This window comes from Rhinichthys klamathensis, unplaced genomic scaffold, assembly GCF_029890125.1.
Source record: "Rhinichthys klamathensis goyatoka isolate OS25496 unplaced genomic scaffold, OSU_Roscu_1.1 h1tg000140l_1, whole genome shotgun sequence".
Classification (NCBI taxonomy): domain Eukaryota; kingdom Metazoa; phylum Chordata; class Actinopteri; order Cypriniformes; family Leuciscidae; genus Rhinichthys; species Rhinichthys klamathensis.
Genome location: NW_026606675.1, coordinates 181,014 through 206,708, shown reverse-complemented (window position 1 = coordinate 206,708; position 25,695 = coordinate 181,014). Strand labels below are relative to the sequence as shown.

The 25,695-nt window shown below is 36.8% G+C and overlaps 1 protein-coding gene across 1 annotated transcript in view; it reads left to right on the top strand.

The window, feature by feature from the left end:
• The window catches only part of thsd7aa (thrombospondin, type I, domain containing 7Aa), a 124,188-nt gene that overhangs the window by 72,748 nt on the left and 25,745 nt on the right, over positions 1–25,695 (top strand). The window contains exons 7-17 of the mRNA XM_056257589.1: positions 6,843–7,037; positions 13,199–13,451; positions 15,302–15,417; positions 15,879–16,011; positions 17,027–17,130; positions 18,102–18,296; positions 19,289–19,555; positions 21,803–21,982; positions 23,469–23,607; positions 23,719–23,872; positions 25,393–25,534. Of these exons, the coding sequence (XP_056113564.1) occupies positions 6,843–7,037; positions 13,199–13,451; positions 15,302–15,417; positions 15,879–16,011; positions 17,027–17,130; positions 18,102–18,296; positions 19,289–19,555; positions 21,803–21,982; positions 23,469–23,607; positions 23,719–23,872; positions 25,393–25,534 (1,878 nt within the window). The remainder of the gene's footprint in view (positions 1–6,842; positions 7,038–13,198; positions 13,452–15,301; positions 15,418–15,878; positions 16,012–17,026; positions 17,131–18,101; positions 18,297–19,288; positions 19,556–21,802; positions 21,983–23,468; positions 23,608–23,718; positions 23,873–25,392; positions 25,535–25,695) is intronic.

Genomic DNA, 25,695 nt, shown 5'->3' with positions numbered 1-25,695 from the left:
CTGGCTTGACTGCGTACAAAGAAGCTAGGGAAACCAACACCAGCACCATCTGTGAGATCAGAGAAAAATACCGTTTACCTGGGGACAAGCACATGCCTGGATCTGTGACCAATAGCTGACACTGATGCCTCAATATACTGAAAGAGAGGACACCGGGGATACTTGTAAAACGTTTTTTGCTTTAACGTCTGTTTTTTGGACATCTGTTTATAATGTGCATTTTGTTAAAGTGCCCCTATTATACTATTTTAAAGGTTCCTAATTTTGTTTTGGAGGTCTCATGCAATAGGTTTACATGCATCCAAGGTCAAAAAACACTTTCATTTTGTGATAATATACATTGAAGCATCACTTCTTTTCTCACAGTGTCTGAAACACTTCAATAAATAATTAAGTCTCTTTTAACCCCTCCTTTCCGAGAGCATGCTCTGCTCTGATTGGTCAGATGGCCCATGTAGGAAGTAAGACTGGAATTAGCGACTGTATATTTCGGCAGTTCAGAATCAGTTCATTATTTTAGGATACAATGACTGTATGTATTTGGTGTGCACTTTGATCTTTAAAATTTTTGCTGACCTTTTACTTTCACAAACATCTATATTACACACTACATGAAAGATAATATTCGAAAAAGCACTTTAATAAAATTTACTTGTTCAAAAATATTTTTATACCAACCCCCATAAAATCCTCCACCATCTCCATACCATTTTATTTTAATTTTAATGAAAATGTTCTTAAATTTTAATGAAAAAGAACGTGAACATTTTATTCTACAACAACAAACAAGTACATTTTTTAAATAAATACACTACCGTTTAAAAGTTTGGGTTAGTAAGATTTTTTTTTTTTTTTTGACATTAAATTGATCAAAACAGACAGTAAAAACATTGATAATGTTACGAAACATTTCTAATTCAAATAAATGCTGTTGTTTTTAAACTTTCTATTCAAGAACCCTGAAAAAATGTAACACAGTTTCCACAGAACATTGATAATAATAAGAAATGTTTCTGGAGCATCAAATCAGCATATTAGAATGATTTCTGAAGATTTATTTTTTAAAACAATAAAAAATTGTACCGACCCCAGACTTTGGAATGGTAGCATACACAAACAAACATGAAGAACATAAAGCACAAATAACCTAATATTGCTTAAAGGAACACTTCACCCATTTGCATTAAGCTTTGTATTGTTAGAAACCCAGTCATATATTGTAATGATCGTGGATTTTTCCTTTATTTTTCCCTGAGATGGGAGAAATAAGGATTTAAGTGTTTTACTTCCTGCTTTTTATGACGTAAAAATCGTCATTTTGCGTCATAAAAAGCAGGAAGTCCCATTTCATTGAAAAGTGTAGAGACTACAAACACAAGCTCATCATTTATTCAGGGCGTGGGACTCACTCACGCTACAGACCTATTACAGATCAGTGGGTGGGACTTCACTTGCAGATACAGAAAGCAATATCAGCCATCTTGTTTGGAAGCTAAGCTGACAAGCGCTGTGGAGATAGGAAGTTACGACAATGACGGAAGAAACTAAACATGATATGGAAGAAGAGGATTTTGAAATTCTGCTGCTCGAATCCGGTGTTCGTGGCTATCTTTACGAGCTGCAGTATAGTGAAGAGCAGCTGAGGCTGAGGAGGAGCACAGGAGCCCGGACTGGCTCGCGCTGAGGCGGACTGAAGCGGACGAGGAGCCCGGACTGGCTCGAGCTGAGGCGGGCTGCTGGTGCGTGTGCTCTCGCTGTGCGCTACGGACAGAGTCCATCTGCTGCAGAGAATTTCAACGATCGCAATTTCTCCTGGACGAAATCTCTGGATCAGACGAGCACACGGACGTTTGTGTTGTGATGTGAACAATCCTAGTGTCGCACCGCATTTGTTCTGACTGGAACATACAGGTATCATGCAATAATTCACCATATAGAAAGAAATACAAACGAGGAGTAATTCGCTAATGAGTTTGCCAATGTAACGGGGTTCGTTGTTGTGGGAAGAATGAGACGGGAATCGGCGAACATTTAAACATTTTAATAGTAAAATAAACAAATACAAAACAAAAGTATAAGCCAGCAGCCCCTCACTGCTGGCCACACACAACAGAAACAAAACACACCATAAAATCAGGCCTGTTCCTCTCTCGATCTGGACTGTCGTCGCTCCTCGTTTTATGCGTCCGCTCCTCGGTGAGAGACGCGAGAGAGACCGGTGCGTCTTACAGATGTCATCATTATCACTCACGCCACCGGCCTCGCGCCGCTCTCACGTCCCTCGTCCTGCTCGCCACAGCCAACTAACTATACATTTTGTGTGAAATGAATTTCTAACTCTGGTGGCAGCTCACGTTAGCCTTGTAGACGAGTGATTTATCTGATGTTTGCGCTGTTCTGGAGTAGTGGGAGTGGCTTGCGGAGCTGTGCAATGTGGTGCATTGTGGGAGTTGTTGTCTTTCATACAAATGCGCCCTAAAGTTATTTTCTGTCTTTTCTCGGTCAAGAGGGCACCAAATTCAAAATTTCTTTTACATGTCGACTACATATATGACCCACTTTCAATAAAGATTAATGTTGAAATGGGTGAAGTGTTCCTTTAAGGTTGGCTTGAGAGTTATTATATTGTTTGAGAAGCTATCTAATTATGTAGAGCTGGAAAACCTCTCGGTTGTCTTGGTTTTGATCTATGTTATTTATAAAGCCTATAACTTCCTAGATATTTGAGAAGTGAAATGACCCAGCTATGTTGTACTAACAATTTCTTTTTAATGGGATTTTATGGATGAACACTTCTCTCGGGTTGATGAGGGAGCAAAATTCAGTGCCGCAAACCTGATTCATCCGATCTAATTCATTTCATATAATAGAGACTAGAGCATAGCTGAGTGAAATATTTTAAGGAACGAAGTGGAAAGCCTGTCTCCAACATGTGGAAGTAAAATAGGTTCATTCAGTGAGCTTATCAAAAATAATTAACCTTAAATTAATGTGGATATGAGGGACAAGTAGAATATTCACTATTTAAAATAACCGGCAACTCTGACTTCTTTCCTTATTGTTAATGTCTTGTCTGGAGGTGCGACACGACTCAGATTGCATTAATTAATCAATTATGAGCGCGCACTGTAATTGTATTTTACTTCCTCACATTTCGCTCCTTGTTCCAGTAAATTTCAGTGTGCGGACATGGCAATTACTGCGACATTCCAGAACCTCAGCATTCAAATCGCTAATGAGGACTCGGGGGAGAGAGAGAGTGAGAGGCAGTGTGTGTGTGTGTGTAACTCAATCAGTTTTGCAAGGCTCATAATCAAGCATCCCATTCACACCAACTGAAGGTGTCATACTGTCTGTGCATCAGCTGTCACCATGGCGATGACTGCCGCCCCCCAAGCCCTCATACGAACATCATCTCCTAGACAGTTACCCTGAGACCTTCCTTACCCTTCCATGTGAAACTACTGTGCTTTATACAGAATAGCGGTCTGATTCTATAGCTGTAGCTGCCTGTATATTAATTAAACAGTTCGATGATTCATTTATTAACTGAAGAAACTGATCACCCTGTATTAACCCTAAAATGCATAGCTAACTTTTCTCCTCTTAAATATACTGTATATGTGGGTCAAAGTGGTCCGGCAATGTATAAATATGAGGCAAAGCACTGCTGATTTTGTCATTGATATGGTAATTTAATGATTTGGGCTGCCGTTTGTGGGTCAGATTTTGTCTGGGGACCCAAATGCCTTAATTAACATACTAAATATGTCATTCCAAACCTGTATGACTTTCTTTCTTCTGTAAATGAAAAAAAAAAAAGAAGACATTTTGAAGGATGTTTCTACTTTACAAAACAACACCGGACCCCATTGACTTCCATTATATGGTTAAAAAAAATCTAAATATCTTCTTCTGTGTTTCACAAAATGAAGAAAGTCATATAGGTTTGGAATGACATAAGGCTGAATAAATTATTTGAGAATTTTCATTTTGAAAAATAAGTTTTTTAGAAATTTTGAGGCACAACAGTCGGGTTCCGGAAGTAAAAATTTAATTAGCCTAATTTTGTCCATGGGAACTTATAAACCCTAAATATAACCTTACGAGGATAATCAACGTTATTTGCTGCTGTTAAAAGCGTCAGCCCGCATTATTTCAACTTAGTTTTATAACAGTTGTGTTTAACAGTGGAATTTGTGGTGAAAAACTACATTACCCATGATGCTGTTCAGAAAATTCCACCAATCAGAGAGTCGAAACGAGCAAAACATGCATTATGTACAGTATATATACAAATCCCTATGGGAGAAATCAATGGAAAAAATACTTCTGGAACCAATGCCGCTGAAAAATTGGCCGGACTCTTTAATATCGCCTATTCTCTGCCATTACTGTACATTTATAACAATAAATGACCAATAAATTTAACATATACAATGTAAGAGTTTTAATGTAATACATTTTAATGTTAAATAGACAGAAATACTGTTAGATCACATGATCTGTTAAATATGAAAGTATCCATTTTCATCTAATTATATCCTTACATATCCTTACACCCGAATGAATTAATAGTATTTGAATGCACTATAGAGGGTGCAGAATCCAAAAACTGAAAAAAAACAATGGCCATTACTCTGTTCCTCCCTAGCCACAGGCTTGCTGCAACACGTTGACCCATTTAAGTCCAGATACCTTGCTCTAGTGAGGAATAATATGATTTGTTCAAAGTCACCTCTATCTTTGTCCTGCCTCGCAGACGGGTAGATGGTGAATATGTTGTTCTGGCACCGGCGCAGAGGCGCCTGTATAAATGAAATTAACTCTGTTAGTCCCTCTGAGTCAGTCTGCATTTAGCTAAACTCCCTCTCTCCCTCATTAACTTTGAGAAGAGTAGCGTGCAGCCTCATCACAATGTGACAGCGCTCAATAGACGAAATGTCAGATGCTGTCTGGTTCTTTTCCATCAGGGGACAGTCAGACGCAGGTGAGGTTTAACACATCTGAGATGTATAAGGGCTAGACGTACAGCTGATATTATGTTTCCCCCAGCATGTACTCATTGAGTTATTCATGAGGACAGTTGATTTGTTTTTCCTCAAGTCTGAAGGATTTGTGAGGAGTGCCTTATGTGCAAGTTTTTTTTTTTTTTTTTTTGTGACCATCAGCTTAGACTGGTTTCTTTGTTCCAAAACTCAGCTATCAACTAAAGTTATTTTATGCTCTATAAATACAGGATGTGGTTGTGAATATATTTCTTTATATTTTTTATTGTATTAAGATCTACTTTGTCTTGTTTTTTTTCTAATTTAACCTCTAAAAGCAAATGAATGTCTGTAATGGACTGTAATGATTTTTTCCTGGTGTGAAATGCTTCCTCTTGGTTGTGTGTATCAATGCCAGCAGTGTGAGGAAGTGTAACTCTTTCCCACCCCCAGTCTCTACGCTCACTCCTCATTGTTCCCTAGTGCCTCCCCTCTTCTCTCAATTATTGATTCCTGTTGTCTGGTGCTGATGAGAATAGATCTGTTGTGTCCCATGGGGTCATGCAGTGTCATCTGACTCAGTGGGTTTTCTGTCACTTTGGGCTCTTTTTCAGGGGTGGGGTTCACCGATCGATTTAGGGGCTGGTGTCCAAAACTAGGTCTTTCAGATGACCTCTATGAGCAAATTATGTTTTCGCTAGGTTTTGTTTTTTGTTTGGTTTACTTTGTTGTTTTGTTTGTTTTCTTTTGATTGTTTTCTTTTATTATGATGTTATTATCAATTATCATTGCTTTGTTTTTTGTTTGGTTGTGCTTTTTTATGTTTGTTTTGCATTGCTTTGTTTTTTGTTTTATGAGATTTTTGTTAGCTTTGTTTGTATTTGTTTTTTTTTCTGATTTGGTTAGATTTTGCTTTTGCTTTGTTTTACTTAGTTTCTTTATTGTTTTGATGTTTTTTGTTGTGTTCGTTTAATTAATGAAACATATCTCAATCATCTCAGGTACAAATACGAGCATGTCAGAATGTTAATGTTACATAGTTGCAGTGCCTAATTTGGCGATAATTTCATGTTATTGCAAACATCTCAGGATCATCTCTTTCTCTCATTCGCTTATAGTTATTTTGCTTTATTCGTCTGTTATACTGCTTTATATTGCAAACTTTTAATTATGATCATATTATTTTAATTTTATTATCATAATCATAAACACACCGGTGTGTGGCACAAATAGTTTTACCACTTATGGCACTTTGTTATTCTTAATTATTTACCTATATGCTAATGAATAGAATCAGAAATCTCACACTTAAAAAAAAGCTTACTTTTTTGTTGCAAAATAAGGGACATTAAGGATGTGCCCAGCCTTATAAATGTAGTCTTGGTTCCTTTGAATTTGATCAACTGTCCTGTTTGTGCATACATATACTACTGTTTATGCAGAGTGTTAATGTGTAATTGAGTAAGTGTGAGTAAATGTGAGTGTGTTTTTTTTTTTTTCTTAGTGTTTTTGTGCACAGTCTGGGATAGAGACAGCACTTGGCTGTGGATCACATGCACAGTATGAATTCTTTGTGTGGTTAGATTTATGCACAGTGACGTGTATTAATGTTCACACAATTTAACACCGCATCAAATGAGTGAAGTTTCCCTTTATGAAACCTGTTGGTGTATTTTTTTTGAGGATACAAAATTTGTTACACTTTGCCCTATCATTATGGTTTCTAATTTGTTACAGTGTGACCTGTCATATTCATTTGGTTCCATATCAGCTTACACATAAGGTTTGCTAGTCCATTGGGATCCTTATTTAGGATATGAGATTATAACAAGCCCTGTGTTTTGCTGTTTCCAGGTGAATACGTGGACCGGCAGCTGTGCCGGGATGCCATCCTTCCCATGCCTGTCCTGTGTGAGGTGTCCTGCCCCAAAGACTGTGTGCTCAGTCCCTGGACTTCCTGGTCTCTGTGTTCCAACACCTGCTCTGGGAAGAACACCGAGGGCAAGCAGACCAGAGCACGCTCCATTCTGGCCTACGACTCAGGGGACGGTAGGGTTTTTACCATTATCGAAACACATATACCCCGTTTCCACCAAAATGGTGCAGATTCTTGTGTAAGAGCTGGTGCTCGGACAGGAGATTTGTGAACGTCTCTTAGAACTAGATTTCCACTGGACCGAACAATGATGTACCTTAACCTTAGTATGTTACTGCATAGAATGCACATTGCAGTTATTGTTTATGAGACTTAAGAGTATAAAAACACATTTTAACATGGAAGCAGTTTAATTGCACATCTATATGATATCACAGGCTTCTTTTGATGCAACAGTTAAAATGAATAAAGTTATTATTATATTAATCAGTTCAAACATTGGGAATAATATTTTATGGTTAAAAATGTATGGTCAGGTAAGATTTTTTTAAGAAAAGTTTATTGTGCTCAACAAGGCTCCATTTTTTTTGTTAAAAAATACAGTAAAATACAGTAATATTGTAAAGTATTCTTACTATTTAAATTAACTATATTTAAAATCTGATTTATTTCTGTGTTGGCAAAGCTGAATTTTCAGTATCATTACTCCAGTCTTCAGTGTCAACATGATCCATCAGAAATCATTATAATAGGCTGGTTTGCTCATCAAAAACATTTATTACTATTATCGGTGTTGAAAACAGTTTGTGGAAACTGTGATATTTGTTTTGATTATTTGATGAATAGAAAGTTTCAAAGAACAGCATTTATTTGAAAAAATATATATTTTTAGTCAATTATTATAAGGTAAGTATTTACTTTTGGTCAATTTAATGTATCCTTAATTTCTTTAAAAAAAAATCTTATAACCCCAAACTTTTTCTATTTTAGCATTTTTGGCATCTTTATGCCAACCCAAACTTCTTTTGGTGCAACATTTAAAGGGGTCATATAATGCCATTTTTGTACAAGCTAGTATGATTCTTTAGGGTCTAAATTAAAAGTTTGTAATATACTTTAATTGAAAATTCTCATTAGTATTGTAAGAAAACACTTATTTTACTTGGTCAAAAACAGCTCTGTTTTCAGCAGGCCGTTTCAGTGCATATGACTTTAAATGATAATGAGCTTTGCTCACCCCGCCTCTCTGTTCTATGCGTACACCATTTGTAACACAATAACACATTAACCATAACGCGTTGTTCAGTATAAACGTACATATCTCAAAAACATACATAGAAAACATGCCGTAATGTACCCTGAGTGTAAACCTTAGACGCATTCATTGTGAAGCGTGCAGCTAGCGATTTGCAAAGATTAATATAAATATTAATATAAAGTTTAATAAAAGGTTACACTCACTTCAGTTGTTCTAGACAGAGGTTCAGCAGGAACACGATTAGCTGGTACCGATCCTTTTTTCATGAGCAGCTTCTTAGCAAAACCAGCTTTATACTGACCCTCGTTTATAAAGCAGTCTGGTGTGAGAAATGATTCGCGCAAACATGAAAACATTGACGTTGCTTGTGGGGAATATTCCCTTCGAAAACAAACACAGCCACTGCGTCTTCAGCGGTTCGGATTTAGGAACATTAAAATGACTGCTGTGTTCATTATTACACCCAAGAACAGAACACCACAATCGCTTAGACGCCATTCTGCTCATAGACAGTGCTCCAGTATATCAACAATGACCGCGCCAGTCTGCGCAGACTATGATTGACAGCTCGCTCACGAGCGAGGGCGGGTCTGTGTTGAAACGCTCCTGTCAATCAACAATCGTGGGAGGGGCTTCCGACCGTGTGACGTCACACGGTCGAACGGCTCGATTTGAGACAGGGGAAAACATATGGAGATTAAAACAAAAACACTGGATGGATTTTTATCATTTTATGATGGTTGTGTACAGGCACTGCCAACACACAATTCAGTACAATCAACTTGTAAAAGTGCATGTACCATTATATGACCCTTTTAAGAAGTTTTCAAATTCATAAGCATCGATTCATATATGATGCTTGTAAATAATATTTTATTTTAGAACCAGAGAGTTGTACTGAAAACATATGTGCCATTTGTATTCAGCAATTTTGACAGCAGGTCACAGGGGCTGGAGTGGAGGCGGTTTTTCTAACCTGCATCTTCAAATTTTCCTATTTTACCATAAAGCATTGCTGCTCTATGTGCAACATTAGCTTTCTTTTCCTCAGAGCATCCGGCTGAAAAAAAAAGTGTTTAACATTATGGCCCTTTCTATGATTAATATTTGAATGAAGTATTGGATCATCTAGATGAGGTGCAAAACTAGACTGTTTTGCTAAGGTCTCTCCAAAGATTTCTGCTTCCTTAGATATAATCACTACCGTTATTTTCTACGGTTGTGGATTTGTATTCATGCAGATGTTCAAAGTAGACATGAGCAGATTATGAATATCTTACCGCATATACCTCCCTTATGTTAGTTTATCTTTCTTCCATGTGAGCGGGCTAAAATCGCCGCCCATAACAAGGTAATAAGGGTCTCTGAGTGTTAAGTGATTCAAACCTCAGGTGAGCTCAGGCTGTAAGTGTGTATCTGATGTGTAATAGACTGATGGATAAGTGGTTGCTTTGGGATAAAACCTCTTCCTTCCCTCTACCACTCACCGGCCCAGAAATCCATTTCCACAAATATGGAGCTTGAGGGAACAGGACTTACACTGCTGACTGAGAGCAAATCGGCTTGGTTTGCAGTGTGTTTGGTGCATCTGTGGAGTGGGATTGCTTTATATATTACAGTTTTAGCACAAATATATGGCCACATATGCACAATGATGCGTTCTGCCCTGTGGCGAATTGTGCTACTTGCTGTGGTACTCTATTAGCCTTCAAACGATGCAGGAGACGGTGCACCGAATTGATGACAAGCGTCTGAGAAAGCAGATGTGTGCTGACAGTAGCATGAAGTTTAGTAGATCCTGTTCTGCTTGCCATCTGCCTCTGTGTGAGATGATGGCGAGAATGGCATGAAGCAATGGTCATTTTGCTGTCCGTGTTGTGCATGAAGAATGAACAGGAGGAACACCTACTTAAACATGCTTGAGCTTCCGTTTACCACAACTGATGTGTGAGTTGATGAATGTTTATATGTGAATAAAAGCCTCAATTAAATTTGTTCATCATATAAAGCGAAATTTGAACTAAACCACTCTATTTATATGGATTACCGTAGTTTTACAATCTCTTTCTGAACTTTTTGAAGCGTCAATGTGGTAGTTGCGTAGCTGTCAATGGAGGGACAGAAAGCTCTCAGATTTCATCAAAAAAGATCTTCATTTGTGTTTCTGAAGATGAACGAAATCTTACGGGTTTGGAACGACCTCCGGGTTAGTAATTAATGACAGAATTAAAAATTTTGGGTGAACCATCCCTTTAATTTGATTCATATTATTTTAATTTAAAATCATTGTTAATATTATTAAAATAAATGTAATGTTTGATGTAATGTTGTTAACAAATTTACAGAATTTGATATTTCAACTTTCAATCTTTTGAACAGTAGTATACAGCTGATATGGAAAATATTTAAGATATGACGTGGCTAGATCCATTTTATGTTCTTCATCTGACTGTGACAATTATAACATTGTTTTTTAATGTGTTAAATTATTTGTAAACAATTTGTCAGTTATAACTTGCAAGTATAATTGTTGCAACCAGTTGAGGCATAATGATGTCTCAAATTTGTAAGATGTATTTTTGGGCAGTTTGTACATAACTTGCAGTTACATCATTCAGTTTTCAAGTTCAGTGGCGACACGATGTGTCTGTTAGGAGAGCGGTTCACAGATCACAGACTGAGCAGTTGCACCGTTTCAGTTGCACGTCCCTGACCCTTGTTCAGTGTCCTGGAAAAGTTCTCTCACCAGTGACAGCCTAGTGTATATCAAAAGGATAAAATTTTAATGGAACTTTAAAATATTTATGATTATGCATTTTAATGCACGGTTACATATGTAACACATATTTGCTCTTTCTAAGTGAAGGGTTTGACTATTTCAAATGCGCCACGTCTTGAGGATGTCATGTAGGCTTCACTGCGTCCTACATCAAATGAAGATTAACACAAAATGCAATGTGGATGGCTGGAGCTGCAATATGAACTGCTGCTCTTAATGGTGCAGAGATGGACCAAGAACATGCAATTACTCTGAGCTGTGCACAGACTCACTTTTGTAATTGTACAAAGGATTAGTCTTCATCTGAGTCACAGGTCAATAAACAACCGGAGGGAGTGTTAATCCCCATTTGAAACAATGTGATTCTGGTGCAGCTTTTTGAAGCTCTGCTAATGCACTGCCCTGGCATGCCCTGAACCACTATGAGATGTTTTGGAAGTCAAATAACCCTCCTTTTTTAACTCTGGGCCATTATGGTGGCCGTGCCTAGCTGCTCACGGCAAGTGTTTTCTAATGGTTCTCACATGTCTAATGAAGTGTGTGATAATAGTCGATAACCTTTTTATAAACGAGCTATTGAAAGACTGTGTTCTGTATTGCTACAAAGGATGAGTCAATTATTCATTATTTTTGGTGCTCTTTGAGCACTGCTTGGTACATGGTTTGTCCATTTTTCTCATTCACTGGTTTACCATTTTCCCATTGATCGGTGTGCGGTTGTTAATACGCACCATTGAGGTAATGTCTGACCACTCCGTAGGGATTCTGGTGCTTTGCGTGACTTCAGCTTGTAAAGAAAACCATGCAATGCCTGGTAAATAAATTTGGGAGCAGCGCTCATCCTGACAGAAATGGTTGTGGTAGCATCTCACTTTGGGCCCTATCATACACAATGCAGTGCCAGGCGCGACCAAAGTGTTTTTTGCTAGTTTCAGCCCGACTACGTTATCATTTTCACGCCCTGTGTCACGTTTTTTAAATAGCAAATGCATTTGCGCCCATTTGTGCGCCCGTGGGCTGCTGATCTGAAAACCAGGTGTGTTCAGGCGCATTGTTGGCGCATTGCTATTTTGAGGCAACTGAAATAGACTGCACCATTGACCAACTGAAACCTGGTCTAAAGTCAATGGCGCAATATTATAATGTTTTATTTAAAGAGCGCGTTGGTAATATCTTCCTATAAGCGGGTCCACAACGTGCGTACACTTTGTCCCGTAGATGGTCTGCTCAAGGCTTTAACCTCGCGCACGAGCAGATCCGTTTCCTCGCTAGAGAAGCATTCCGTTTTTCCGCTTGCAAATTCCGCCATGTAAATAGCGAATCCACCATGGCGTGAGCGCAACTGGCTTTTAAAGGAATAGGAGATGAGACTTTGATTGATTTATTGCACATTACACCCAAAACACACACATTACTCATTAAGAGAATAGGGACAACCCTTTTAGACCATGCGGCGGGTGCGCAGACCATTTTTCCTGTCGTTAAACTAACAAAAGTGGATTCGGACACGGCCGAAGTGCACTTGCGCCGTGCACTTTAGACCATGAGCTTAGATAGATGGATGGATGGATGGATGGATGGAGATAGATAGATAGATAGATAGATAGATAGATAGATAGATAGATAGATAGATAGATAGATAGATAGATAGATAGATAGATAGATAGATAGATAGATAGATAGATAGATAGATAGATAGATAGATAGATGGATGGATGGATGGATGGATGGATGGATGGATGTAGATAGATAGATAGATAGATAGATAGATAGATAGATAGATAGATAGATAGATAGATAGATAGATAGATAGATAGATAGATAGATAGATAGATTGACACGGCCGAAGTGCACTTGCGCCGTGCACTTTAGACCATGAGCTTAGATAGATGGATGGATGGATGGATGGATAGATAGATAGATAGATAGATAGATAGATAGATAGATAGATAGATAGATAGATAGATAGATAGATAGATAGATAGATAGATAGATAGATAGATAGATAGATAGATAGATAGATAGATAGATGATAAATAGATAGATAGAAGATAGATATTGAGAAGCTGAAATAGATAGGAAATAGTTTTTCCATAGGAGTAATACATTGAGTAACTATCCAATTTGTAATATTTGTTATAGACTCAAATTCCCTGTGCATTATATAGATTTTTGCTTTAAGGATAGCTACAACTGTAAAAAATAAAAAATAAAAAATACAATGTACATATGTATTTTTACAGTTTGGGTTTATGATTTAGCCAGTATTGTAACACCTGACCCTTTTTATCTTCTAGGTGGGAGTCAGTGCCCCAATAGCAGTGCCTTGCAGGAGGTGCGCAACTGCAATGATCATCCCTGCACTGTGTACCACTGGCAGACGGGACCCTGGGGTCAGTGCATAGAGGACACCTCCGTCCCGTCTGCCAACAGCTCGCTCAGCCGCGCCGGAGCAGGAGTCGCCACTAATGAGGCGTTCTGCTCGGTCGGCATGCAGACGCGCAAAGTCATTTGTGTCCGGGTCAATGTGGGACAGGTGCCTCCTAAAAAGTATGTGTTTTTATAAATGTCATGCGTTTCATTTATGGCAAACAAATGCTATGACAAATAGATACTGTATATGAATGTCATTTTATTACATCCATTGGTCTGTATTGTTGTTCAATGGAAAAGTACAGTGAGCTACTTAAATTGTGCTAAAAGATTTATTTCTGTTGTATATATTATATTCTCGAATCTTACTGGCTGAGAGCCTTTTCTAGCCATGCAATATTCTACTAATATCACATTGAAAACATTTCACAATTTATATAACTCTATTTCACTTTCTGCTGGATCTATACTGGCAGCATTTCTCACAGCGAGCGTCAATGGTGGAGATGCAAATCCACTACAATTTTACAAATAATACTGTTATTGTATCACAGAATGGAGTTTTAGCCGATAAATTATATCATATTATATCATATGATTTCATTCATATTTTGATCTTTACAAAATGTAACAAAGAGCTCACTAATTGCGTATGATTTTCTCCTAATTATTAAACAGTGTTACAGTGTTAAACTATAATTAGATCCTCATACGTGTTTTACCAATTACCTTTATTTACTGTCTAAACAATATGTGTCCTCATGTGGGTCACAGACAGCCCAATTGATTTATTCATTTATTTTATTATTGTCATTTGTCGGAGCAGATATTGAAGCAGATTAGGTTTATAAACATGTATTGTTAGATGTATATAACATGTATTCCGTTTATAAAGCTCAATCTTGAGGTCCTCTGCTTGATCTTTTATTGACGGATAGAGACTTTAAGTTGATGAGCTCTCAGTCTGTAGTTTTAAGCATCTGGATCTGGTCTTTCACTGAAGGCGTCTACTGGGAAAATAAATGATCTGTTTATTTATTCAGTTTAATAACAGCATTATTCTGTCAGTGGCTGTGGAAACAGGGTGTGTAGCTCAGGGACCCCATGCTGGTAATGGAAATGAGTCCCGCTTTCTTCCCGGGGTTATTCATGTGCTGGGCTTTACCCACCGATCTACACATTCATATACACACGTGAGCCGCATGCTGATCGTTATGGGATTTCATGTGAAAGGAGCAGGGATATTGGTGTAATGAAGGGATGGGGAAGGGGATTGAGAAAGAAGTGTTGTATATACCAAAACATATAACAATGCAATATTAGGTTGAAATCACATTATTTATATTATGCTATGTATATACTTTACCTACCAAAAGTTTGTGGTCAGTAATATTTTTAATGTTTTAAGGCTCTCTAAGGCTGCATTTATTTGATTTAAAATAAAGTAAAAACTGTAATATTGTGAAATATTATTACAATTTAAAATAAATGACATTTAAAGACAAACACAAGACATTTCTTATTATCAGTTTTGAAAAGAGCTGCTTAATATTTTTGTGGATACCACCATACAGTTTTTGATAAATAGAAATCAATAGCATTTATTTGAAATAGAATTGTTTTGATTATGAATTACAATACATTATAAATGCCTTTACTGTTACTTTTGATCAATTTAATGCATCATTGTCAATTATTAATTTCTGTCAAAAAAAATATAATTACTGATGATTTATGTTCAAAACTAAAGTAAATATATTCACAATTCTGAGACACTCTTTAACACTTGCAATGTTATTTTGCAATACTAATACTAACTGTGTGAAAAGTTGAACATTAGAAAATACCATTGATTTCATAATGTCTTAATATTTGGTTTGTTTTCATTTTGCTTTAATGACAGCCGCACCCAAGCTTCATGAACAAGTTTGTATCAAAACTGAGCATCTTAAGATGAGATTTTACACTTTTACAGGTTGTGTGCTTAAGAGCATCTGTTCATCCTGATTGAATGTGTTTATATGTAGGTGTCCAGAGAGTCTGCGTCCCGAGACTGTAAGACCGTGTCTTCTGCCCTGCAAGAGAGACTGTATGGTCACGCCGTACAGTGATTGGACACCCTGCCCTTCCACCTGCCAGACAGGTGCTGCTCTGCCTCTGCTTTTTAACACACACTTATATAACTGACATGTACTTCTGATGCATCTCTTGAACTAAAGAAGAATAGAAAAATGATTCTCAAAGGCTGAAGTTGTCTTTTATTAAGAAACAGATTCTTTGTTACCATTCGTTGGCCATATTTATAGATGACTTCACCCAAATTATTAAAGAAAAAAAGCTGAGATCATTTCATTTCTCAAAGGCACTTTATATTGAAGTCATTAAACCAAAAAGCAGATGGTAGTTGGAATAAATATATATTAACATTAACATTTTTAGAGGTATTAAAGCTAAGGTTGGCTGAAAGCCTTGTTAAATGCAACACATTCGTAGAGAGACTACTGAACCAATTAGACTTAATAGTGGGATGTTGTTTTTGCAAGATTTTCTATATTTATTTGTGACAATTTTATACTTTCTGTCCATCCTCTTGTGTATATCCAGGTGGTAACATCAAAAGGAAGCAATCAAGGAAACGCATTATCATTCAGCTTCCGGCTAACGGGGGCCAAGACTGTCCGGAACTGCTCTTCCAGGAGAAGGAATGCGAAGCCTCGTCTGTTTGTCCAGGCTACAGGTGAACACAATACCTCTGGTTGCAATTTTAGTACATAAATTTCAAAAAACAAATTAAAAATTAAAAAGAATTTGCAATTATTTATTCCTTAATAACTTAATAAATGACTAAACTTACTATATTATTACTTTACCACCATATAACTTTATTATTATGTATTATGTTTATTATATATAATTTGTAATTTTAGTATAGAAATGTAAAAAAATGAATACAAATATAAAATATATATTATATTTACATTTTGTAACTGATTTTATGAAATTTTTGTACTACAATTATTTAAAATTAAAGTTTAGGGTCAGAAAGATTTTTTTCCAAAATAATTTAATAGTTTTATTTATTATGGATTCATTGATTCAATTGAACAGTGACTGTAAAGTGATGGTAAAGTCTTTTATAATCTTGCAAAAACTTCCTAGCCCTTTCAAATGTTTTATTAATCAAAGAATCCTGAGAAAAAAAAATCTATCAGGGTTTATGAAGCGCAAATATGAAGCAGCACAACTGTTTTCAACATTGATAATAATAATAAATGTTTCTTGAGCATCAAATCAGCATATTATGATGATTTCTGAAGGATCATGTGACACTGAAGACTTGAGTAATGAAGCTGAAAATTCAGCTTTGCATCACAGGAATAAATTACAAAACAGTTATTTTAAATTGTAATAATGTTTTACAATATTACTGATTTTACTGTATTTTTAAATCAAATACATGCAGCCTTGGTGAACATCAATCAACAGACTTCTTACAAAAACAAATCTTACTGACCCCAAAATTCAGCTTTGCTTCACAGGAATGAATTACATCTTAAATTTAAATGTATTTAAATTGTAATAATATTTTACAATATTAATGTTTTGACAGTTTTTTATCCTATATATATATATATATATATATATATAGGACATATATATATAGGATATAGGATCTATACACGTATATATACAGTTAAAAAATATATACACAAAAATCTAAACTGCCTTATATGTATATATCTGTGCTATAGGTGGAAAACACACAAGTGGCGCAGGTGTCAGTTGGTGCCCTGGACCATTCGGCAGGACAGTCCTGGAGCACAGGAGACATGTGGACCAGGACTACAGGCTAGAGGTACAGAAAAAAACCCTCATTATCAACTTAAAACTGGCTACTGAGATGCAACATCTTTCAATTTTAGTATAACCGTGTGGGTGCTTGTAGCAGTGCTTTACTTTGTAGCTGGGGAGATAGTTAAATGCATGCTAAATGCATGAGATTGGTAATAATTTGATCTGTGACTGAGTGTTTAGCATCAAAGGTTTGTGCAAACTCTTCTGGATTTAAACGAAATGCTCTTTAAGAGGTTCGGGAAGCTCTCTGAAGCAGTCAGAAGCTCAACCCTTCGCTCTGACTCTCACCAGTAAACCCTCTCAGGGTTCAAATGCAGGCCATTACTGTGGTGCGATTGAAAAACATATTTGAAAAGATGAGAGTCGTATGTTATAAACGCCCCGAGACAGTGGATTTTGCTACTATTTAAGCATGTGATTTCTCTGATAGAGATGCATTTACCCACATATGGAAGGTTCTACTGACATAAAAGGAATTTTTATGTGGCTACTTTTAAATTTTGTGTTCAAATTTAAGACAATATTAAAAGAAAAGTGAAGTATCTTGCTTATACAAATGGATGATGTTAGCATATTTTGGTCTTTGAAAGTTCTTAAATGGTAAAAGCTTCTTTGGTTATCAACGTCTCAGCACTGCTTACATTAACAACCATTACCCGTAACAGTATCCCTCGATACGCCAGGATGACTGAAGAAGCAATCCAATACAACAGCTTTCACCCTCATTCAATGATATAAATCTGGATCCGTCCGGCTACTCAAGTCAATAGGCATTTAACCGCCTTCTCGTGTAATCCATCATAAGATGCTTATCTTTATTCAGTATGTGTGGCTTTATAGCTGAGACTGGGCTGATATTTATCAGTGTTAACCCAGAGAACTGCATTTTTTTTGTCCTTTTTTTGTTATGTTTTTCTTTGTCTGGCATTCTGTCTATCAACATATGATCTCTTTTCTTCTTTTCTGCCCCAGCCGTCTCATGTAAGAAGTTGGATGGTGGACCTGCAGACGTTGCAGCCTGTCTCAAGTTTGCGGGTCCTATGCCTCAACTCACTCAATCCTGCCAGCTTCCATGCCAGGATGACTGCCAGCTCACCACCTGGTCCAAATTCTCATCCTGCGCCGCTGATTGTGTGGGCGTCCGAACCAGGAAAAGGACTCTTGTTGGTAAGTGCTGGATAAGCAGGTCTAATGATAACTTCCTGATTCAAAGTCCTCAAACGGGCTTTTCTCACCCACGTCGCTTTCAACAGAACTAGATTCCTGTATAATACACAACATTTGATGCAAAATTCTTTCAGATGCATTTTTGTCCTTTGCATAATTATAAATATATTACATTTTGCAGTAGGTAAGATTTCTTTAATGTTAAGCATTAATGAGCAACGTATCTTAAAAGATCCAATAGAAACAGTAATGTTGGGAAATATGTGTGTATATTATAAAAGTGTATATATTATAAAGAAAAAATGGCTTTCATATTATCATTGTACTAAAAATCATGCAATTTTTGTATTTATTAAAATGAAAGCACACTACTTTTGAATACTATTTTTAAATGCATGCATGTATGTATGTAAGACTTTAAATACAAAAAAAATGTATTATGAATTTGAAAAATTTCATCCTTATCTTTCTGCGACCCAGTTTGAAAACCCCTGCCTTTATTGGTTTTCTCAATAGATTTGTATTGTCTATGTGTGTATTCTTTAAAAGTCAAGAAAATCTGTCCAGTGAGTCATGAGGACGATTGATTAACCTGAGGAAAACCCTTTGTGTTACAAATAGTTTTACAAAAATGCTCTCTGTTAGATGCACATGCCTGAACTTCACCTGAACCAGAAATGTGTTTTAACCTTTAGTATAAAGTGCCATGAGAAGCTTAGCCAGTTACTTAGAGTTTAACAAAATACAGGGTGCGTGCCAAAGACCTATTTGGCCTTTGGAAGACCTGCTGTAAGTCAAGCAACTTTGCGAAAGGGATTACATGAGATTAGTGCCATAGGTCTTTCAATTTGGATGAGTCTGCTTACTCATGATTACCAGATCAGTGTGTTTTGACCAAAGGAGCTAAATACCATTACAGGATCATGTCTGTGCATAACTTTTGATCTAACTATTGTATGTTTGTGTGATTGTTTTTGTTTGTTTGGACACAGGTAAAAGCAAAAAGAGAGAGCAATGTAAAAACACACAGATGTATCCTCTGAGCGAAACCCAGTACTGCCCCTGCAACAAGTACAACGCCCAGCCTGTTGGGAACTGGTCCGACTGCATCCTTCCCGAGGGTGGACGTGTAGAGGGCCTGTTGGGTATGAAAGTGCAAGGGGATATCAAGGAGTGTGGGCAGGGTTACCGGTTTCAAGCCATGGTGTGTTATGACCAGGATAACCGGCTCGTGGAGACGTCACGCTGCAACAGTCACGGTGGGTGAAGAAAAAGATGACATGTCATTTCTGTTGCTGTTGCAGAGCAAGTATGGATTTGTTACTGCTAATAGATACACAGACACACTCTGCTGCATAGATAGACATACATAAATCCCGTAACAGGGGGAGCTGGGGGAGGTGGAGGGTTTCAGAGGAACTCTGATAGAGCGCTGCAGGACTAGCTTACAGCAAACACTGAATCAGACTATGTAAATGTTGATCAAGCAATCTCATTGGCTGCCGAATCAGCAGAGGCCAATCAGCTTGTGCCATATGCTAATGATGTGATTGCTTGCAGTTTGCACGTAAAGGACCTATCAGCCTGCGCCATCTAGAGTTTCATGACTGAACTATATGTATATAATACCCTTCAATTGCATGCGTCGAACAAAAAATAGGCCTGAAATACACAAAAAGCAGTGAGTGTTTTGGGATTTTTCCGAATATGTTTATCTCGTCTGCCAAAATCCTTTCTTTTAGTTAGCCCATCTCAAGTAAAGAAAGCAAAGAGCTTGTCTTGTTGGAAAATGCGCTTGTGTTTGTCTAATTCCGTTTTGGGCACCTTTCACCACCTCCTGGAGCAAGGAGCTCAGAAACAACGAGCATTTGGCAATCCTCTCCTCTGAGCCCGAGATTAGACTGTGGCAAACTACAGCATTAGATCAATGCATGTGAAATGTTGTGGGCAATGCAGGAGCTCTGTGACGTTAAGGCCTCTCTCTTTATGAGTCACAATCCTCTGGTAGGGATTGTACGCTCTCAGCTGGAGGCCCGTGAGTGGCTCAAAGACTCGGCATCCCTAGAGTGAAGATGTGCTGACGGAGGCAGGGTGTTTCTCTCTCTCTCTCTCTCTCTCTCTCTCTCTCTCTCTCTCTCGCTGCTTCTGAGACATCCCTCGCTCCAATCAGACCCCATACCCCTCACCATTTGAAGCGTGGTTGCCATTTTGTGAGGCTGTCAGATTGACATGTTGCCCAAGGCGATTTGTGTCGGGTGGAGGGTGTTTAATCCAACTATGAAGTTTCTTTATTAGGGATTCTGGTTCAAAAGTGTTACAGATATCTAGACTTTTTTATATATTCATGATTGCATATAAATGATTTCTTTATTTTTAAAACACAGACTGCGTAACACAAAAACTGTGCATGAGAGTGTATAAGGAGTTTTTACCAATACTAAGGTAATTAACAAATATTTTAATTGAATAATTTAACATTAACTATTAATTTGCTTTGGTTTATAAAGCACTACACGTTTATTTATATACAAATAAAGGTGACTTGACTTGAATTTTGTGCCACTATAATACATACTGTTATTTGCGTTCATTTAAGCTAATTTAATATATTAAAATGACATTTCATTTTATTAATTTGACTTTTAAAATGACATCTAATTAAAATGCACAATTACAAACTATCTAAAATTAAGATTTCTCACAATCTGAGAAATTCATGTAGAAGCCTCTTTCTGCCACAGTCTCAGAATTCTGATTTTATTGATCATAATTGAGTTTATATCTCACAATTCATTCACTTTCTCAGAATTCCGAGTTCATAACACACGATTTTGACTTAATTTCTCACAGTTCAGAGTTTTGATTTTTAAGTTAACATCTCACAATTCAGACTTTTCTTTCCTTAGAATTCTGAGTAAGCATAATAAAACATAATACAGCCAGAATTGTGACATAAAAAGTTATCTTTTTTATAATATATGGCAGAAATTCAATCTTTGAATCGCATGGATTTCTAAAGCCTTTAGAAGTCAAGTTCTGTTTAAAATGATTTACTCTACCTCAACAATGTTTTTAAATAATCTTTATTTGAACATTTTTTTCAGCAATGTAATGTAATAATATAATTATTATATATTATATTATGTATTAAATATTATATTATATATTTGAAGAAGCAAAGTGTTATGGACCACTTGACGTGGAATGCTTAAAACCTGCTTTTTGAATAATCCTCTGACATTTTCCAAGACTTGAGCCGTTTCATGCAGCTTTCCCATCAAGAATTTCCAGAATGGAACCATGACCTTTGCAAGTTGTGATGTAAAATGAAACTTCAGCAGACCATATCAGTGCAAATGCCATACGCTTGACCTTAACTCTGCTTTAACATAGACACTCGATGCTGTGTCACCTGTCACAATGTATTAGACCAACTCCAGTAACCAGCGTCAAAACTGCATCATGTTTGTTTGACTCGCTATTCAACTCTCTCTTACCTCTCATAGGTTACATAGAGGAAGCGTGTATCATCCCCTGTCCATCTGACTGTAAGCTCAGCGAGTGGTCAAACTGGTCCCGTTGCAGCAAGTCCTGCGGCAGTGGTGTCAAAGTACGGTCCAAGTGGCTTCGAGAGAAACCTTATAATGGTGGCAGGCCGTGCCCCAAATTGGACCATGTTAATCAGGTATGCAGGGACCCTGTTATACTGTATGTGCTTGTCTTGTTTTAATGATTAATTACCGGGGTGCTGTAAATGTTTGATCAAAGGACCAAACGGAATAGCATGTTTCTTTAATGCACAGCAATAGGGTTTACTAATATGTTCATATACTCATGGGAAACTGTTTGTGCATCATAGATTTAGATCATTAAAATTCTCTAGGCTGAAACTGTGTGTATTTACACATCATTAATTGGTTTTGGAAGTGGCTAATACGTGGCATGTAACAACTTCTCTGTTTTCCACATTCCCTCTTTCATCTTCTCTCTCTCTTATCATGGCGGGAATCCTGCAACAGGCTCAGGTAAAAATAAATTAAAAAATCACATTTTAAATGATTGATGATGCTGAACATCTTGTTAACCAGTTCTCTTTTTGAATGATAATGATAATCTTTGGATAATAATCATTTTTTGATCAATTATTAATTCAAGATCTTGATAAATGTATGACTTTGAGGCACAAAGGGCGAAGGAATTATCTTAAAAGTGTCAGGACACATTATAAACCTGGCTAGATTGGCTCATGAATATTAAGTGGGTGATGTAACTGAAAGGAAAATGAGCGCTACTGTCGAATGCAAATATTTTTTTACAGCATTTATTAATCTGTTAATTTAAATTTTTATGTTTACTGAGATATTTTAATTAGCATAAGTTCATTTTAGTTTATTAATTGATATTAGGTCATGTATTACTCTACTGTTCCAAAGTTTAGTGTTGGTCAGAGTTTTTTATGTTTTTTAAATATATCTCTTATGCTCTCCAACGCTGTATTTATTTGATAAAAAAATACAGTAAAAAACAGTCATATTGTGAAATATTACTATTTACAATAACTGTTTTCTAGTTTAAAATATTATAAAATGTAATTTAATCCTCTGATGGCAAAGTTTAATTTTTAGTGTCACAGAAATAATTCTAATATGATGATTTGGTTCTCTGCTCAAGAAATATTTCTTATTATTATCAATGTGGAAAACAGCTGTGCTGCTTACTTTTTTTTCAGGATAATTTAATGAATTGAAAGTTCAAAAGAACAGCATTTATTTGAAATGAAAATCTTTTGCAAAATTATAAATGCCTTTACTGTCACTTTTGGTTGATTTATTGCATCCTTGCTGAATAAAAGAATAAAAAAAAAAAAATTTAAAAAAAAAAAATCTTTCTAACCCCAAACATTTGTAGTATACGAACAGGTATGAGTTTACAAGGAACCATAATATATTTATAAATTATTAGTAACCTTATTTATAAATGCTGTAAATATCTGAACGTTCATGTTAGTTCATGATAACTAAAGAATTAACTGAGGTTGATTGAATTAAATCTCATTGTAAACTCTCACCAATAAAGCTTTTACATAAAAGCTTATTATTCCACAAAAACGTTGGTGAGCAGTGACAAAAAAGGGAGTTTTCTAATGCCCAGCTGAAAGCTCTGTGGTGTCTCCTCAGGTGTATGAAGTGGTGCCATGTCTGAGCGACTGCAGTCAGTATGTCTGGGTGGCTGAGCCGTGGAGTGTCTGGAAGGTCAGCAATGTTGATCTGAAAGAGAACTGTGGGGAAGGTGTACAGACGAGGAAAGTTAGGTATGACTGAACAACAACAACAGCATAAGCAACATTATCACTAGTAATGCACCTTTTTAGAAAGTCCTGCTAAGTTCATGATAGTCCTAACAAATGTTTCATTTCATGAAGGTGCATGCAAAACACTGTTGATGGACCTTCAGACCCTGTAGAAGACTATCTCTGTGATCCGGAAGAGATGCCTCTTGGAGCCAGAGAGAGCAAACTGCCTTGTCCCGAGGACTGCGTTCTGACTGACTGGGGCTCTTGGAGTCGATGCCCACTGGTGAGTGGAGACATTGATCAAGAGCATGTCTAATGTTCGATATAGCACAAAATCATATTTCCCACTATCATTTTGTGATGGATAACACAGGCCTGAATCTTGAAAAAGAATATCTGCTGATTTCCAAAAAAAAGGCCTAATACTACCTAATTTGATGATTATGAAACTTTTTGATGATTTGATGAAAATCACATACAGTTTTTTTCCACAAAAATAAGAATTATATATATATATATATATATATATATATTAGTGCTGTCAAATTGATTAATCGCGATTAATCGCATTAACATAAAAGTTTGTGTTTATGTAATAAAGTTGTGTGTGTGTATATATATATATATATATATATATATATATATATATATATATACATATATATATATATATGTGTGTGTGTGTGTGTGTGTGTGTGTGTGTGTGTGTACAGTATACTTAACGTATGCTCAAATACTAAATTTAATGTCAAAGAACGTTACATAAACACAAGTTTATAATTTATTTTTCTGTCAGTTTGGATGTAGTAAAACACCCACAAATGTAACACAAAACATCTGGGTCATGTCACTGGCCATAACCTTGAAATCTGGATTAGACATAAACTAATATCATACATGTGCATAATCACACACTGAGAATTGAATGAATAGTTGTAACTTGGCTCAGAAGAAGATAGGAACCATGTCTCTGTGGCAGTTTTTCCGGTGATTAAGGGATAATACAAGACTTCTTCACTTTACCTCACCATATTTTGAGTGTGACATGCTAGAGCAAAACAAGCACAATTTTTGGAATCAGCTCCCCAAAATCAGTTAGAAACAATTGTGATGCAGGGCGGTGTAATTAATTGGCCCAAGCTCAACATTCCTTGCTGCGTGGTGTGTATGATGAAGCTGAGCTCAACACTTTTCAATGCACACGTCCCCTAGCCCAACCTTTGTCTGATAGGTAAGTTAAATGCATGCATGCTGATTGGCCATGCTTGAACCTATGTGTCCATCTCCTGTTGAGGAGGATTTGAGATGCACCATGTTCTTCAGAGCAACTCAACCCCAGTCGAGCATTTTTGGTCAGCTGTGCACCAGCGGTCAGTAAATACATAATAATAAATCCCGAGGAAGGTTTTGTGTATGGCGGGGTTTGGTCGCTCACACATGAAACCGTTTGCAGTGGCAAACGTGTGTGTATAGGCATTATTGAGGATTCTCTCAGGGGGGGAGGGGTTACTCATGTCTGTCTCAGTGTGATTCCCAGGCACGCTGCCACCAAACTGCAAGGGTTGCTAAATGTCATGGATACTGAGACTGTCCCTGTGGTTAAAATGCGGGAAGGCTTAAAACATCTTATGCATGACTACTGAGAGGAATTTATTCCCCTCAGAAATAGCAAGGAGAATATTGAAAGCCAAATTAATCCGCTGCACATATGTTGAATATTTCAAAAAGCCTTCTCTTTTGGTTTTGTGTTGTTTATTGATCATTATTTGTTCATTGAAAGCTTTGTTTATTTTGTTTTTGAAGCCATGCAATGTGAACAGTACAAGGCAGAGGACCGCCAGCCCTATACGTCAGCCTGGTGAAGGGAAACAGTGTCCTTCCACTACAGAGAAAGAAGCATGCACTCTGAACACCAACTGCTTCCATTACTCCTATAATATCACAGGTAAATATTGACTGCATCTTTTCTAGAACATTTGTTAGCTACCAGATCCATGCAAAGACTAAAAAACAGTGCTGTCAAATCGTGATAAATCGATTTGACAGCACTAAAAATAACTGTTTTGATTTGCCGATTAGGGCTATCATCTGCCATGACCTTCATAT